Consider the following 18,096-nt stretch of genomic DNA (forward strand, 5'->3'; position numbering starts at 1 on the left):
TATTTAGTTGTTAAAGTAAGTAGGAAGACAGAAGGAGCACTGTGTTATACAGATAAGCTTAGAAGAAAGTGGAAGATTATGTTTGACAGATAGAATAAATTTAAAATGAGTAAGGGAAAAGGGACAAGGGGTTGGAAAACTGTTGGAAGTCAACAAAAGGGGGGGAAAGGGAGGGGGTTAGAATTGGAAAAATTAAAGGAAACTGATTGTAATGTACAATTTAATGATATCTAATCCAATAAAATTATTTAAAAAAAAAACAACTGGTATTGGGGCAAGAGTTTATTCGCCACCAGAAAAACAGATTCCATCTTCCTTGTAACTGAGAAAAGGCTTAAATCTCGGTAAAATTCTAAACAATGACATCCTTAAGATCAATAGATTTGAAAAGGCCTAACTCTGCTTGGGACTGCCCTCAAAATGGCACGCGGACTTGCCCGGGATGCTTTTTGAGCCGCCACACGGAGCTGAAATAAACAGGAGACACGTGGGTGGTTTCGCGATTTTTGTCCTTTTCACACCTTCCCAACCCTTTTGTGTCTGCATTTGACAAGGTGGTTAATATTTAGAAGGAAACAATGCAACTTTGCGGCGCGCCTTTCTAGCGTCCTGCTTTTGGGTAGGGCGACAATCAGCGAGGGGACAGGCCAGGGCCCTTCCCCGCCTCAGGCTCAGGCTCAGCCGGAAGCCCTCCCTTGGCCCGAGGCCTTGGCGGGCCTCTGCCCGTCAGCAGGGACGAGGCTGACCCGGAGCGAGCGCGAGCGCGCCCCTGGCCGCGCAGCTGAGCGCCCCGCTGACACTCGCGGCTCCGGCCAGCTCGGCGCGATCCCCACAACACTCCTGACATTCCGCCAGAAACGGAATTCGGCTGGACCTTCGGGGCGGCGGGAGCCGGACTCGGGGCTTGCCTTGAGGCCTGCGCCCAGAAGGGCCGGGAGACGCCGCCTCCGATCGGCCCCCAAGGAGATTTTGGCAGCGGCGGCAGCAGCAGCGTCGCCGCCGCGGTGGCGTTTCTTCGCTGCGCGTCCCCCTTTGGTCCCGGCGCTGCTCTTCGCCCCGCTGCTGACGCGCGGTTGGCTCCAGCAGCAGCAGCAGCAGCGCCGCCGCCGCCGCCGCCCCGCGGGGACCAGGCGGGGTCCGGCCTCTCGCGCTCTGCCCGCCGGCCCGCTCTGCCCCTTGCCGGCCGCGCTCCGAAGCCGCCCCGGCGGCCACTTCCGGAGAGGCGGGCGCGGCCTGCGACTGCGCGCAGGGAAGGCGGGGGCGGGCGCGGCTCCTCCCCGCTCCGCGTCCGGCCATGGCGGCGGAGGCCGAGTCCGAGTCCGCGGCGTCGCGGCGGCTGGCGGGGCTGGTGGAGGCGCTGACGACGGCGGGGGGCGCGCAGCTGGACCCGCGCGGGATGCGCGAGCTGAAGCGCCTGTGCCGGTGCGCCGCGATGGGCCGGGGCGGGAAGGGCCGGGGCGGGCCCGGGCCCGGCGCCGCGACTGACGGCCGCCTCTTTCCCCCCGCAGGGCCGAGCCGGCGCAGGTGGGGCGCGCGCACCGGCTGCTGATGGCGCAGCTGGCGGCGGGGCACGCCGAGGTGCGGCTGGCCGCCTTCCGCGCGCTGGAGCAGCTCTTCGCCCGCTCGCACGCCTTCCGCGCCCTGGTGGCCGCCGAGCTGCCCGAGCTGCTGGCCCTGGCGGCCGGGAGCGAGCCCCGCCGGCCCCTGCCGCCGCCCGCCGCCGCCGCCCGCCAGCTCCGCGCCGCCGCCCGCCGCGCCCTGCCCGACTGGAGCCTCCTCTACGGCCCGGCGCTGCCGCAGCTGGCCCACGCCTGCCGCTTCCTGGCCCTGCGCAAGAAGGTCAGCCGGGCGGGAGCGGGAGCGGGAGCGGGGCCGGCCGCCCAACCCCCCCCCCCCCCCACCGTCACCCACCGCCCTCCGGGGCTGCGCTGTGCTTGCAGGTGGACTTCGCCGACGCCAGCGCCAGGACGCCGGCCGAGCGCGGCAGGGAGCAGGAGCGGCGCGAGCGGCTGGACGGCCTCCGCCAAGAGGGCGCCCGCCGGGCCGAGCGGGAGATGGAGGGTGAGCCGGGCAGGCCGGGGCAGGCGAGGGGCGGCCAAGAGGCTCCCGGAGCGGAACCCCGCGGGCGCTTCAGGGCTCCCCGTTCGCCGGCCGGGGGAGAGGGCGGGCGGGCGGGCGGGCGCCGGCCGAGGAGGAGCGCCGGCCTGGCCGGCTCCTCCGCGGCGCCTGGCTGAGCTGCTGGCCCTTGACAGGCGCGGCCGGCGAGATGCAGGCGGTGCTGACGGAGCTGGAGAGCTGCTTTCGCCTCCTGGTGCCCCACCCGCTTGACCCGGCGGCCGAGGAGCAGCCCTGCTGCAGCGCCCACCTTCCCGCCTCGCAGGGCCCGCCGCCGCCGCCGCCGCCGGAGGAGGAGGACGGCGCGGCTTTCCTTCAGAGCTGCGGCCTCGGCTCCCGCCACTACGCGCTCTGCCTCGACATCCCCACAGGTAGGCAGGCCCCTGCTGCGCCCGCGGCCGGGCAAGGCGGCTGCAGCGGCGGCTGCTCTTTGCTGGTGGCTTGACAGGTTTGCCTGCCTCACAGAGCAGTTTCCAGGCTTGTTCTAGTGGGGAAGCTGGCCTTACTCCCCGTTTCTGAGTGAGAGGAGAGCCGAAAGCGAAGCAGGGGCAGCCTTGGTTAGGAATTGGGTGGGAGACCACCAGCCAAGACCAGGGCGGCAGGGGCAGGCAGTGGCGAACCACCCCTGTCAGTCTCTTCCCGTAAAAACCCCACCAGGGGTTGCCATCAGTCAGCGATGCCTTGACAGCGCTCTCCACTCCACTCCAAGTGAGAGACAGGCGGACGCCACCGGCGGCCTTGGACCTCTCCGTGGCTCCCCTGCCCCCTGCCGGGCCCCATTTTCTGCTCTGGTTGGCTGAGATGGGGCGGGTTGCGCCCCAGTGGTTCCCCCCCTTCCTGCCTGGCTGCCCTGGCCCTTGTGTCTAGGTATTTAAAGAGTCATCCTTATGCAGGTGAGACACATCTCCAGCAGATTTAGGGAAAGCATTGCACACTCTGAAGAAGGGACCTGGCAGGGGGGCAAAAGGTTGTATGAGGCCCGTAGACGTGGGCCTCAGTTCAGACCAGATTGACCTGTGAAGTGGTAATACGCTGTAGAAGAGTTCAGCATTTTCAGCGCTCTGAAGTTTAACTCAGTATTTAAATATGGCGGTAGTCCTGGTAGAAAAAATAAAAGTGGAATGCAGAAAACGAATTGTGGAGAGAAACAAAGACGCTTCCTTAGCATACGTACAACACGCAGCAGCCATGTCTAGCTTGTGTTTGCTGTCTCTGGTATTCACAGTATGGCTGGGAGAAAGCAAAGGCCCTTTATATGCTAAGTTAGAAAGAATAAATTATATGTTAGAGCAGTAAAATAAGTTCAGATTTCATAAGAAGGTAGCGCTGCAATCCTAAACGGAATTATACCCTTAAGTTAGAGGTTTTAGGATTGTGCTGCTAGTATTGCGTGGGGAGAGACTGTTCCCATCCGGGGCAGGGCTTTTTCCTACTTCCTGCTGTGCTCCTGTTCCATCCCCTGGGAAGTAGTTGCTGCCCGGTACATTTTGTTGTATTTTGATGGGGTTGTTTTCTCGTGTTGTAATCTGCTTTCAGTCCACACTCAGTGGAGAAGAGCAGCGCAAAAAGTGTCCAGACAGGTAACTGACAGCCTCTATTTCTATAGTTTTCCCTGCATCCGTGTGCTTGAGTTTTAGGTGTTGGCCAGGTAAAGACAGTTTGGTGCTATTACCTTGCCTTAATTCTCATTTTTAACTTACTGTTGTCTTTGGGTATTCTTAAGTGGATAAAAGTATAATACTGTGATTGTCAGAATTACTGAAAATGTCATCGTTGGTATTAATAGTTGGCTATTGTTGATTTGTATTATGTTGCTTTGATTTTTGTGAACTGTTTTCATCAGGTAGCAATTCGTTTCCTGCCATTGTGCCTTTTCATCATTCCTCCTTAAAGATAAAGGGTGTGGGGGCTTGAAAGGGGGAAATTATGGATTTGGCTGTTAATGGCTATGGAGAGCTCTTAGTGCCCTGCCAGGGTCTGCCTTGGCTTTTCCCTGGGGGGTTGCTGAGGCCTGAGTCACCAAATTGTAGCATTCATGGTCACAGCCAGGGCTTTTTTTCAGCGGGAACGCGGTGGAACTCAGTGGGTTGCCCTCCGAGAAAATGGTCACATGGCTGGTGGCCCCGCCCCCTGATTGCCAGACAGAGGGGAGTTGAGATTTCCGCGCAGAGGGCAATCTCAACCCCCCTCTGTCTGGAGATCAGGGGGCGGGGCCACCAGCCATGTGACCATTTTCTCGGAGGGCAACCCACTGAGTTCCGCCACCTCTTTCCCCAGAAAAAAAGCCCTGGTCACAGCTCTGAAATACTTAAGACAGAGCAGGAGGCTGCTAGATCACTTTTGGTTTATGTATTTGTATTAGATTTTTAGACTTTTAGTTTTATGATGAAAGCTGATTTTTTAAAAAATATTTTCTTCTGTTACCAATAGATGTGAAACTGCAGGAGAATGAAGACAATACGGCCATAATAAACAGTCTTATGGATGCTCAAAAACTCATCAGAAACAAATTCCTGCCATCTGTACAATCTTGGATTCAGGTCAGGAAAAACTTTTCTGTTAACATTTAAATTTGGTATTTTCTTGTCTGCTGCCCTTATGAACCAAAATTCTCATGGCCTCTTTTTCTCCAAAGGTACTCAAGATAGCTTGCAAAGTAAAACCTACACAAGAAAGTTTACTGAGTTAACTGTGTAGTATTATATAATGTTTACTGAGTCACTGTGTAGTATTTTCGTTTCCTGGGGTTCTGCAGTAACTTCAGTGTCCCTGTGTCAAAGGGTGGGTTCTTTCCAAGTCTCTTCTGGCTTTATAATGAATGCCTGGAGTTTAGCACATTTCCCCCAATGCCTTATTTCTGGCCTGAATGCTATCTCTGAGCAGATGTTTCCACAGCTGTTCACACGTTCTGGCTTTGATCAAGTCAGTCTCTGTGAATTGTTGCTTAGAGGAACCCACCTGCATGGGCTAGAGAGAAAGGAAAGGGCTGGCATCCTTTCCAGTGTTACTGCGAGCGCCACGTTATTAGATGCAAGTGTGGGAAGGAGGAAAATCTTGGAGTCCTTAATCTTTACTGCAATTTGGAAATGAGCAGCACTTTCTCCTTCCAGCTGTTCGAAATGGCCTTTGCTGGCAGAGGTGCGCACTGGGTTGCCGTTTTCTGTGAGATAGGGGCTTTCTGGCACACTGGATTTTTGTGTTCCGCTTTGATAGAATGAGGCTTGGTATCCATCTTGAATACTTCTGCAGTTAGTTTCTCCTAAATCTTACTGCTTCTTTCCCCTTTTTTGTCACTGTCTGCTGTCTCCGTTAGTCCCCTAAAGTACTGAGTTGGAATATCTGACAGTCTGTTCAGAGGTTCTACTTTGCCCTTTCTATAAAGGAGAATGCTGCAATACCGTATCTGTCTGCCGTGACTCAGGGGCTGAGCTGAAAGTCCTTCTGCTGTCTAATCTGTAGCTCGGTCATTGCCCACATGGTGCCTGTAGTGGGAACATTCTGTCAGCTTTAGGGGGCAAGGCAATAAGCAGAGCTCTTCTTGCCAGATAGTGGTGCGTGCGTTCTTTGAGAAAAAGACCTTGCTAGCTTGAGGCTGAGAGGGAGTGCTTGCTTTCTGCCAGTCCACGCTGGCATCACTAGTGGGCATCTTAGGGGCTGTTCTACAGAGGGGGGATCAGTGATGGAAAGACCCCGAGGGCAGGCATGGCAAAAGGAGAGTTCCTTCTCTAAAGACTGGACAGAAGTTGGCTTTTGCTGCCCTTTATTCTGAAGCTCACAGCTCTTTTCTACTGACTTCACAAACTGGCATTAATTGTGCCCAAATCCACTTTATGCTGCTGGAGCATAGAAGGTCTGCGTTGAAGAAAACAAGCTCCTTCGGTTAATAGCGTTATTTTCTTCTGTCCCAAGGGCACCCAGCGGGCTTCAAGTGGAGGAGGAGTGGGGAATCAAACCCGGCTCTCCAGATTAGAGTCCTGCCCCTCCTAACCACTGTACCAGACTGGCATTTTGGTGTTTTAATTACGTGTTGTGCCCCACTTTGACCCAGGGGAAACGGTGGGATAGACAAGTTTTAATTAAACACATTCATTTTTATTTGAATAGCAGACCCCTATTCACATCCCCACTCTGCCATGGTAGCTTGAAGAGGGCATCATTCCCTCTTCCCTTTTATCCTCACAACATCAACCCTGTGAGGTAGGTTAGGCTGAGCGTGCCTGGCCAGGGGGTTACCCAGTGTCCTTCCATGGCAGAGCGGGCTTGTGCCAATCATGGCCAGACATTCTAACCTCTGTACCACCCACTGGGTCCCTTGGTCTTACTGTCTCCTCTGCACTGAGTATAAGCCAAACTTCTGGGGTACAAATAGAAAAGTGTGCTTGACCTTTGAGAGTTGTTGATGGCAGGGGGAGAGCAAGGCGGCATGCAGAAGCACGCAGGTCTCCCTTCTCTTCGTAGTGGCCGTGCGGTTAGGGGGTAGCACAAGGGAAACTAAAAGATGGGAAATAATCTCGACATCCTTCCCAGTCACCACAGTGTAAATTTAAAAAAATAAATAAAAATGCACCAGCCCCTTCTATGAGCATAAGGCACAAGTTGCTTTTCAGAGCATAGCAGAGCTGTGATATTGCGGCATGCATCCAGCCACACAGCGCCAAGGCTTCCATGACGTGTCAGTATTCAGAGGAGGGGCGTGTGGGTGCTGCTGATATCCCCCCCCCGCCGCCCCCAATGCTCTGGGTGTGGGGCAGCACTGAATTTTTCCCTTCCCCCTTCATGGTCCCTGGGGCAGTTCCTGGCATCTCTCCTTTAAGGATTTCGGGCAGCAGCAGGTTGTGGCAGGCAGAGCCCCTGTGGCAGGCTGTGGAGGATAGGGTACAGCAGACAGATCTCTGACCCATTTGCATCAAGACACTAGTTCTTGGTCAAAATGGATTTTATTCAGAAATCAGATCATTTCCATACACAGGTCCATGGGACTACTTGGAAGCAAGGTAGACATCCAAGCAGCATGAGCAGAAGTTGACAGGAATGACATCATGTGAGAGACGCTTCTCTTTTGCCCTTCTGGTTTACTCCTTTCTCCCCCCTCCCAACCGTAAACAATACTTTGGCACTCTCTTGGTGTGAGAACGTTTCACATATTTGTGATATCACACCGAGTTACTAGGAAGCAAGACACAGCACTGTCTGGGAATGAGCACAAGGTCATAAACACTGGAAGTAGTTACAGTCCAACAGATAAACACCTGTAAAAGCCTGAGAAAAGAATAGTTATGACACTAGCAAAGTGATACTGAGCTATAGCAAGATACACTGCGTTCAGCAGAACAGAATCAAAATTGGCATGGATGGGGCTCAGACATGACACCTTGCCTGTCAGAGCAGGCAGTGCCAAGCTTCAGAGATCTGTGGGTATTGGGCTGTATTTATACGCGAGTGGGGGCCTAATGCTTACATAATTCTTCTCCTCCAATTTTACCCCCACAACAACCCTGAGGGTAGCTTAGGCTGAGAAGAGTGTGAGTGGCCCAAGGTCACCCAGTGAAACTCCACGGCAGAGGAAGGATTCGAACCTGGGCCTCCCAGATTCTAGTCTGATCCTCTAACCACTACACTACTCTGTAAGTCTCTGAGCAGAAGAGAAATGAAGTTTGCCTGACAGCTCCTTTAAACTGCTGAGCTGTCGCTGCTGCTTTTGAGTATTCGGAAGTGAAAACTGTTCCCCAGGATCAGCTGCGGGTAGCTGAGTACGGTAAACCTGGCTATTTTTTATTCATGTGGTATGTCAGGTGTGGTGGATGTTTTGGCATGCCTTTGGGTGACATCACTAATTTACATTTAACTTCGTAGTTGTTCACAAGAGCTGGAATAAGTGACAATCGTCTAAGGAAGGCCATTGATCTTAAAAATAAACTAGAGGCTGCGCTGGAGAAACAGAAGGAAATGAATATTGACTATAAAGAGAAGAGGAGAAAAGTGGTGAGTTGAACTATCTCCCCCCCACCACCACCAAAAATAGGTTATTGGGAATACAATTCGTAGACTGAAAATGATGCGTTAGTATTTTCTCAGTATTCACTATTTTAGTCAATTTGATATAGCAGGAACAGGCGGGAGTAGAAAGTTCTGGAAATGTGGGGGGGGGGAGGGGGACATTACATGCAAATTTTTTCTTTGATCTTGACCTAATTCTTCTAGAACTTCTCATGAAATTGTTTGAGACTTTTGAATGCTACTCTTTAATGAGAACATCATGCATTTCTGCTTAGAGTGCCTACTTTGCTTAAGCATATGAAAACAAAAGAAAACGTGCACAAAGGGCCACGGGGCTGACTTTTCAGACATTGCAAGTCGGTCGATTCGGGACAGGGTGTGAGATGGGAAGGCAGCTCATTGCCGACAGACCAGGAATGAGCTCATACTGCATCAACAACGCTTTACTTGGTGTTGTCGAATTTCTCCTGCCACAAAGCTGCCCTTGGTTGCATACTTTCACGCAGAATGAAGTTAGCTGTGTTTTAGGCCAAGTCAACTTGTAGTGATTAGCCACTCAAGGTATTTTTTTCATAGCATGTCTTCCTGAGGGCTAATGTTCCATTAAAGAGCCCCATCTTAACACTTCTACTTTTCTTTCTTTTATAAAGAACCTAAGAGTATTCTCATTTTTTAAGTTAGGATTTTAAGAAATCTGCTTTAACTTCTAACCTCAAACCTTGGGATGAGTAGCAATGGACGGGCTTTAAAACCCAGCAGGCTTCGAGCCTCTGCAGAAAGAGGTCCAGTTTTAGAATCTCCATGGGAGGGGAATTCTAGCATCAGATATCCAAGGACCTCAGTTCTCGATGTGTAAGGTGGCACTTCTGAGTGAGAGGCAAAAATACGGGTGCTTGTGTGGTGGCAAAATCCAAATCTCAAGTGAAGGCAGGCATGTGACACTGAGGAGGCCTGCTGTCGTTCCCAGCACAGTAAACTTAGTTTTGTTCTGCAGTCAAGGGTCCCCACGGCATTCATTAGTCGCCTGGTTCAAGGTTCATAAACATTCATTCTTTCTATGAGGGGGAGGACATCAAGACGTGGATGATTCCCACCTGTCAATCGAGGCAAGACTAAAATTCTTCCAGACTTCCTGTCTCCTGGGCAGGGGTTGCCCATTTCCTGCCTTGCTACAACTCAGCAGAAGGTTCATCATAACTCTTTATTTCCATTTATTTCTCCTCCTTTTCTCCTCCTCCACTTCTTCCCATTGTTTTTTGTGTACTCTTCTCACCCCTATAAGGGTGGTGTGGCTGATACAATGGAGGACCCGGAATATTTCAGCTTGGGTGGCTTCATTTCCAAGGAGGATGAGGACCCCCTTGCCCACCCAAAAATGAGAAGAAGGGACTACCCTCTGGCACAGTCGAGCAGGCACAGACTTACCAGAGGGTGGCTAATGGCAGATGAGCAGAGCCTGCTGCACAATTTAACTGCACATCTCTTGGGCAGAGGCTGATTCTCGTGGGAAGATCCTCCATGCCGTTAAAGATGGGTGGATACTTGGGCTCAGCAGAGCAGTCGGGGAGACAAAGCCCCACTGTAGAACAAAGTACAGCTGCTTCGCCTCCCAGTTTTGGTCCCCAGTTTTTGAATGCCCCCAGATGTAGCAGCACATCAGCCTTGGTTGACTAAGAGAGCACAAAAAATTGCCCACCTCCTTTCCTCCCTTTTGCTTACCCTTCTCCTCCCCCACTTCTGGGTGGCAATGGAGGGCAGAGAGAATTTCAACACCGCCTTGGATGGCTCCGTCTCCAAGGAGGATGGGGAACCCCTTCTTCCTTCCAAAAATGGATGGAAGGGACTTCTCCCCCAGTGCAACTGAGCAGGTTCAGACGTGCCAAAAGTCCCTCCTACTGGAACTTGGGGATGGGACAACTCTTGCAATAAAAAATAAGGGGAAATGCCTGAGAAGGTGCTAATAGTCCCAGAGTAACCCAAACACCTCTTAAACCAGAAGAACTATCAGGAGTTGCTAGCCAAGACTGGGTTTGTGCTCGTTCTCTCAGAAACCAGGGAAGAGACCATTCCTAAAGCAAAATACAAAGGGAATAAAGGTTTCCGCCCGCAGATTGCTTAATGGGGGAAGAAAAGTAGTGCCATTCCCAGAATTATTTGAGAATCAAATGAAAGCAGATTGGATTTAACCCTCTTTCTAGTAAAATATTTCATTACTTGCCCAACCATTCTATGGATCTTTTACAGGTACCATTAGCAGATGCTCCTGTTACAGCTCTTCTCTCACATGACTTGGTTACTTTTATTTATTTGCATTACTTACAGCCCACCTTTCTCATGGAGACTCCAGGCAGGTTACACAGTCTGAATGAGTACCATCAATTTCAAGGACATTTCAGTAAACAACGTAATAGGTTATATAATGTACTTTTGCAGACTAAAAGCCAGCAGAAATCCAAAGCAAAGTTGAATAAATGCTGAAACAGGGCGTAAGCTGCTGTAGCACAGTGGTTAAGTGCTGCGAATCAGCACTCTACTGGTTCGAATCCCACTTCTGCCATGAGCTCAGTAGGTGGCCTTGGGTCAGCCACTCCTCTCAGCTCAGCTCCTCAGCTGTATTGTAGGGATAATAATAACACTAACTTGTTCACTGCTCTGGGTGAGGCACTAATCTGTCTAGAAGAGTGGTATGTAAGTGATGTTGTTGTTATAGAACTACGCAGTAGGTTCATACTTCAAGCAACATATAATGCATCGTAGTTAAGTCTGTGGTCTCTGTCTCTTTACTGACCAACTGGACCGTGAGTCATACTACGCTGGGGAAGGTGCCAGTGGGCTCCTTAAGGCCCACTTTACGGCTGATGCCACCCGGGGCTCGCTCTGCTTTCCTCCTGTGCGATGTCTCGGTGCGTAGCAAGCTGATCATCAGTCCAAACTAATCTTGGTGTCCCTTCTGTTCCATGGAGAAAGACTCGTTGGAGACAGCTTGGATGATATCCTGATGGAAACCAAGGCTAAAAAGCATGTCATTCCTAGAGTACATAGGAGAGGTGACAGGAGGCAGAATCCTTTTGACGCCAGCATTCTTTGCCGTGCTTCGGGGGTGAACAAAGAGGCCCGGCTGTAGTAGAAACAAGCAGGAGATCAGACGAGGATTTTACCAATAAAGAAGCAACCACCAGCAGCCTTTTAGAGGTAAGAGGCCCCAAGCAAAAGAGGGCGTGATGCCAGATACCCGCCAGTGGGAGGGAAGATGCGCACTCTTTCTCCCCCAGTGGGGTTGGTCCAAGGGATAGTGGTCATGATAAAAATGGGATACCCAGTGGAGCGCAAACATTTCACCTGTCTCCAAAGTCTGAGCAGAGAGAGAAACGCCTGTGGGTTATGGAAGCCGTTTGTCACCTAGCAGATACTGAGGCCATGGAGGCTGTAAAGCGTCGTCAGTTTTCTTCACTGTCCCCAAGGAAAAGGGACTGAAGGGCAATGCCAGACCTGATGTACCTGGAAGATCTGATGTCCTCCCAAGCTCCAGACGGAGTCTTTCTGCTCCACCGCAAAAGGCACTTGGCCCACAGAGCCTCATGGCTTCTATAGACCTCAGCAAGGTGCATCTCCTCATTCCCATTCTCTCAGCTTCCCACAGGAACCTGATATTTGCCTTCGCTTGTCTGGTCTCTGTTTCTTGGGCAAGATTTCATTCCCATTCTTTGCAGTGGTTCCCAAGCTCCTTCCAGCTACAACAGGGCCACATCTGGCAAACTCAGCGCTTGATCCTGTTCATGGGCAAGAATATTTACAGGCAGAGCTTTGTTTCAGCAGGAACACGGTGGAAGGGAGTTCCGGCACCTCTTGAAAATGGTCACATGGCCGGTGGCCCCGCCCCCTGATCTCCAGACAGAGGGGAGTTGAGATTGCCCTCTGTGCTGCTCAGCGGCGGGGAGGGCAATCTCAGCCCCCCTCTGTCTGGAGATCAGGGGGCGGGGCCACCGGCCGTGTGACCATTTTCTCCGAGGGCAACCCTCTGAGTTCCACCACCACCTTTCTCCAGAAAAAAAGCCCTGGTTACAGGTATTTACAAATGCGAGCCTGAGAGGCTGGGGAGCAGCCTGTCAGGGAAGAGAAGCACAAGGCACCAGCGGTGTGTGTGGAGAGGAAGGTGTGCATCATGATCCAGAGCAACCACGTCTTAATAAGGTCAGGTGACGTCTCAGCAAATGTCCACAAAGAACAAACTGGGCTGGTCCAAGTCTTTGCCTCGGTGCATAGAAATGGAGCAGATGATGTGCTGGTCAGAACAGAACCTCAAGTCCATATCTGCAGAGCACACGAAGGGTTAGCAGAACGAGCTGGTAGACTGGCTAAGTAGATTGCGGACAAAGGCAGCTGGTCTCTCAGGATGGAGATCTTTCTTCAGACTGCCAGATGCTTTGGGGCCCTTGGGCTTTGGCCCTCGCAGCACTGCCTGCCCAGCTCCTTCCCCAGGTTCCAGGCAGCAAACAGATGCTCTGATGTCCCCTTAGGCACCAGGACTTTTCTCTGCTTTTCCTCCTGTTTCTTTAATACCAGAGATGCTAAGAAAAGAGACACGCATGGAGAAAAAGGCAGACCTGATCGGCATAGCCCCAACTGGCCATGCAAACTCCGGTTAGTGGAGTTACCAGTAGAAGACCCAGAGGAGTGAGCCGTGTTAGTCTGTAGTAGCAAAATAGAAAAGAGTCCAGTAGCACTTTTAAGACTAACCAACTTTACTGTAGCGTAAGCTTTCGAGAACCACAGCTCTCTTCGTCAGATGCAACTGACGATGCTCCTCATCAGGCAGTAGAAGACCCTTCCAGCTCACCTGGACATGCTTCAGCAAGGGGCATCCACACCCACCTGACTGCATGGAGATTGGGGACAGGCAATTCTACAAGAGTCACAAGCAGCCTCTTGAAGAGCCTCTACACCGAGAATTTATAACTCCTCTTGAAAGGCATTTGATAGGTGGTGTGAACGAAAACGCCTAGAACTGTTCACCCCAACATTTCATCAATACCCGGAGTTTCTGCAAGATAGTGTTGAAGGAAAGTTGAAAGTAAACGCAGTATGCAGACGAGCAGCATCTATTCCACAGGTCAATGGATGTCTGATATCCAGACTCTCACAGTCTGATTTCTTAGAAGAGAAATGTTCACAGTGTCACTGTGACACTGAGAGATCTCTGTCTTTTGGTGCTACAGCTCTGAAGATGCCAGCCACAGCTGCTGGCGAAACGTCAGGAACTACAATGCCAAGACCACGGCAATACAGCCCGGAAAACCCACAACAACCATCGCTCTCCGGCCTTCGACAATACAGCCTTCGACAATACAGTGTTGTTGTTGTTGTTGTTTATTTATAGTCCACCTTTCTCACTGAGATCCAAGGTAAATTGCATACTTGCAAGTATATACAGTATGAACAACAGGACGATCACAGAGAAAAAAAAAAGATGATCAACAGTTCAGACTTCCATACAATAAGGTATGGTAGCTACAGATTTGAAAAACTAGCAGAAGGCTGTACACATAGATGACCTTTCTGAATTTAAAGCCCAAGTAATTAATACGATATCTTTACCAACATCGAACTACTCAGTGGGCGTGTACCTGCATCAGCAGAGAGCACCCAGTAGCATAGTCTGCAGCCTCTGTCCCTTACCAAGGTCTCTCCTTATATGTCAGCCCTGCGATCCGGGTAGAAAGCCCTCCTGAACAGCTCTATCTTGCATAGTTTGTGGAAAGCCACAAACCTCATCAGGCAGCCCATTCCATGAGGTGGGGGCTACCACAGAGAAAGGACGTATGTGGGCAGTATCTGCAGAAGGCCCTTTCCATATGAGTGAAGCTGCCATGGTGCAGCATAGGGGAGAGGAGGTTGCCCAGATAGGAGGGACCAAGGCCATGTGGGTTTCAGCAGAATTCAAATGGCCTGCTTTTCGATACTTGGCGTTTCTCATTGCTGTGGGTCCAGTGCTGCTTTTGCTTCTCTAGTGTTCTTGATTATTTTTACCGTCCACTACACCACCGTAACACAGTGCAGGATGGAGGCCGCTGTCCTTGTCATTGTGGAGTCCGTATTTCCTGCTTTCAGCCATCACTTTCTTGATTCTAAATGCCGCTGGGCTGGATTCCTGTGTTCCTGAAAGAGTAAGACTTCTGTTCATTGTACAAATGAGGGAACAGACACGCAAGCAGTCTCTATTCCAAGCCTGTAAAGAAGTAATTGGGAGGAGAGTATATTCCAGTGCTGTTAGGAGAACGTGGTGGACCTATGACAACCTCTGGCCAAAGAGAGATCGGACTGGCCTATTTGCCAGGTAATGTTGAATCATAGAATACAGAGCTGGAAGGAGCCTTACAGACCACCTAGACCAACCCCCTGCCCAATGCTGGAACAGCCTAAAGCATCACCGGCAAGTATTTGTCCAGCCACTCTTAGAAGACTGCCAATGAGGGGGAGCCCACCACATCCCTAGGCAGCCGATTCCACTGCTGGATTACTCTTAACTAGAGATGGGCACGAACCAAAAAAAACCCCGAACCATGTGGTGTGGTTTCACAAACCATGAACATTCATGAACCTGCCCCGGTTCATGAACCGGCTCTGTTTTTTTCATGAAAACATCATTTCTGGGTCAGCAGAAGGTCTGCAGAAAGCTCATCCCCTGTTGCCTAGGAAACTGATTGATCGGTGCCAGGCTGTCTGCAGTGATGAACTGAAAAACAAACAGGCCTAAAGTTTGTGATGGTTCGTCAGAAATCAGCTCTGACGAACCACTGGTTTGCAAACCATGAATCGGCCAGGTTCGTGCCAAACTTCGGTTTGTATTTCTGTTCGTGCCCACCTCTACTCAGTTCAGTTCAATTCAAATACCTTTAATGGCATACAAAGATCTAAGACAGCACACCTCTACTCTTAACGTGAAGTTTTTCTAATGTCTTGCTGGTACAGTCCCTTCTGTACCCGTTTCGAGTCCTATCCTCTGTTGCCAACAGGAACAGTTCCTTTCCCTCCCCTAACTGTGACAGCTTTTTAAATACTTTAAAAGAGTGATCATGTCTTCCTCAACTGCCTCTTCTCCAAAATAAACATTCCCAAGTCCCCCAGTCCTTCCTCATAGGGCTTGGTCTCCAGACCTCTGACCTTTCTGGTTCTCTCCTCTGTACCCATTCCAATTTGTCCATGACCTTTTTGAAGTGAGGCTTCCATAATTGCACACAATACTCCAGGTGGTGCCTGACCAACGTGTTATATAGTGGGATGATGACATCCTATGATTTGAATGTTATGCCTATTGTGTTCGCCTTTTTTGTTGCTGCATCACACTGACTGCACATATTTAGCGTCCCATCCACCCATACCTCAAGAACTTGTTCACACACACACTGCTACCCAGAAGTGTATCCCTCATCCAGTACGCATGCTCTGCATTTTTGTTACCCAAGTGCAGGACACGGCAGTTAGCCTTGTTAAATTGCATCTTATTCAAATCTGCCTATTTTCCCAATGTGTTCCGATCTTGTTGAATCCAATCTCTGTCTTCTAGGGTGTTTGCTACGCCTCCTAGTTTGGCGTCATCTGCAAATTTAATGTGGAATCCCTTCACACCCTCATCCAGATCATTTAAAAAATACTGAAAAAACACTGGGCCCAGAACCAAGCCCTGTGGCACTCCACTGGACACTTCTCTCCAATCAGACATGACGCCATTGGCAACTACTCTTTGGGTGCAGTTATCTAACCAGTTTCCTATCCATCTAACCATCCTAGGGTCCAGTCCACAGTCCTCCAGTTTACCCATCAGAACAGCGTGAAGAACCTTGTCAGAAGCTTTACAGAAATCTAGATAAACTACATCGACAGCTTTCCCACAATCTAGCAAGCCTGTCACTCGATCATAGAAGAAGATGAGGTTGTTCTGGCAGGATCTGTTGAGGACTTCCCTATATCACCTTGTTGTCCGTCAGATGACTGCAGATCGACGTCTTGAATATCTGTTCCAGTATCTTCCCTGGGACAGAGGTCAGGCTGACTGGCCTGTAGTTCCCTGGATTGTCCTTTTTCCCTTTCTTGAAGACTGGGATGACATTTGTCCTCCTCTAGTCTTCCGGCACATCACCTGTCCTCCAAGAGGCCTGGAAGATGATTAAATAAGGGTCTGCAGCTTTTTAAGCACTCCCGAGTGTATCCCATCTGGCGCAGGGGATGTGTACACATCTAATGCAGCAAGGTGCTTCTCCACCACTTCTCTGCCCATGTTAACCAGCAGCCCCGAAGCTATTTTTTGCGTACACTCATCTCTAGGTGCGCCTGTTCTCTTCTGGAAAAAGTGGTGCAGGATCCAAGCAGGCGAGGTCTAGGAGCATCCCATCACCCTTCTCTGCCAGCGAGGCTTTCCTTCTTGTTGCAGAACTGCAGCCTGTCGTCTTTGCCCTTTTATTTGTCGCCATCTCTCCTCTCTCTGTTCTGGCAGAAAGGCAGCTACGTCGTTAGGCAGTGCGACTACGTTGATTTTATAGCCCCTTTTCTTTTGCATCTGTTTTCTCCCTCTATCCATGGCCAGTCATCTCTTCAGAGTAGAATTCCAACACAACTTCCATCCAGCATCTTCCTGCTCAGCTCACAGAACCGTTAACTTGAACTGACAAAAGACGTTTCCTTCTTCTGAGACCAAGCATTTGTTTCCTGTTCTTTGAGTACTGGCTTCTATGCTGTGTCCGCTTTGATTCACACAGTTTAAAAATGTAACAGTAAGTACGCAGCGTGCTGTTGAATTTTGCAGTTTAATTTGAAGCTTCCTTCTACTTGAAGCCCCGAAACAGCAGATAATTGTTTTCAGAGACTGAATTCAGATCCCACCAAACCGGAGTGTGTATACTCAGCAGTGTTTGGAAGCTGAAGACAGAATTTGGAGCTCAAAGCCTCGGGCAAATTGTGCCTTAGAGATGCTTGCACAGCTTCCTTTTCTAGCTATTCAGTAGTAGTCTCAGCTCCACGGAGGGTAGATCATTTGCTATATCATTGGGCTGTCAATTCAGGAATCTAATCGTATCATAGTTAACATTCATTTGGCTTCCCTTTGTCTTGATGTCTGATCCTCAGTTAGCAGTTAAATTGGTAAAGCTATATTTGTTGGGGGGTTGGATTACTAGATTGTTTCCTGCTCATACAAGGCATTTTTGGTCAGCGGAACAGAACATTTTTGCTTTTCCCCTCCCCTCCCGCCGCAGCCCTCTGATCTCCCTGAAATGCTGCGGTCAGGGACGAGGGGCCCTCCGCAACGGCAGGGGAGGCAGATCAGGGTCTACAGCAGGAAGAGGGGTCTGGTGGCAGTGACTGCACTCCTTCTGCTAGCAGAAAAATTCATCCAGATCCAACCCACCTTCTGAATTAGGCCCTTGCACTTATTTATAGTCTAAGAAATAGGATATTTATTTAGGTGATAGGGAATGTTGCTGATTTGAGCTGGGATATTCCGATGCAGGGCTTCAGATTTCTGTCTGAGACTGTTTAGACTTTGGTTCATATACTATGAAAATATTCTGAGAGAGGTATTTCAATATTTCATTTTTTTGTGGAGTTTCACTGCAGATATATTGTCGAAGGCGTTCACTGCAGAATTTTTTAGGAACAAATAGAATTATTTTCTAAGATTGAAAGTAGTAACTGATTCCTGTTAACTTTTCCAGAATTACTCCAGTGGCCAGCAGAGGGAGCGCATCCTACATAGGGATATTTTTGTGCTTGGGTATTTTATGTGCTCCCTTCTCATTTGACGATAGTTCTAGTCTGTTTACCTTTTGGCAGGTGAACAGTGCAATAACATCACTGTAGCATAAAAATAAATAGGATGGGGGGGAAATAATCAGTGGCTGACATTCTTGTTAACTAATGTATTTCTCTTACTTGTTTTTCCAAAAAACTCGTTAAATGTAAGTGGTCCAAGACCATTTATTATCATTGGTT

At 50.2% G+C, this 18,096-nt stretch overlaps 1 protein-coding gene across 2 annotated transcripts in view; it reads left to right on the forward strand.

Moving 5' to 3' along the window:
• The first annotated feature begins 1,271 nt into the window (after positions 1-1,271).
• UVSSA (UV stimulated scaffold protein A) overlaps positions 1,272-18,096 on the forward strand; it is a 93,858-nt gene continuing 77,033 nt past the window's right edge. Inside the window, exons 1-6 of one of the 2 annotated variants that reach the window (XM_054974735.1) lie at positions 1,272-1,422; positions 1,509-1,839; positions 1,941-2,061; positions 2,253-2,486; positions 4,546-4,655; positions 7,969-8,097. In XM_054974735.1, the coding sequence (XP_054830710.1) occupies positions 1,295-1,422; positions 1,509-1,839; positions 1,941-2,061; positions 2,253-2,486; positions 4,546-4,655; positions 7,969-8,097 (1,053 nt within the window). In that variant the 5' untranslated portion in view covers positions 1,272-1,294. The remainder of the gene's footprint in view (positions 1,423-1,508; positions 1,840-1,940; positions 2,062-2,252; positions 2,487-4,545; positions 4,656-7,968; positions 8,098-18,096) is intronic. The other variant, XM_054974736.1, reaches the window with a different exon arrangement.

The sequence above is a fragment of the Eublepharis macularius genome, chromosome 3 (assembly GCF_028583425.1).
Source record: "Eublepharis macularius isolate TG4126 chromosome 3, MPM_Emac_v1.0, whole genome shotgun sequence".
Taxonomy (NCBI): domain Eukaryota; kingdom Metazoa; phylum Chordata; class Lepidosauria; order Squamata; family Eublepharidae; genus Eublepharis; species Eublepharis macularius.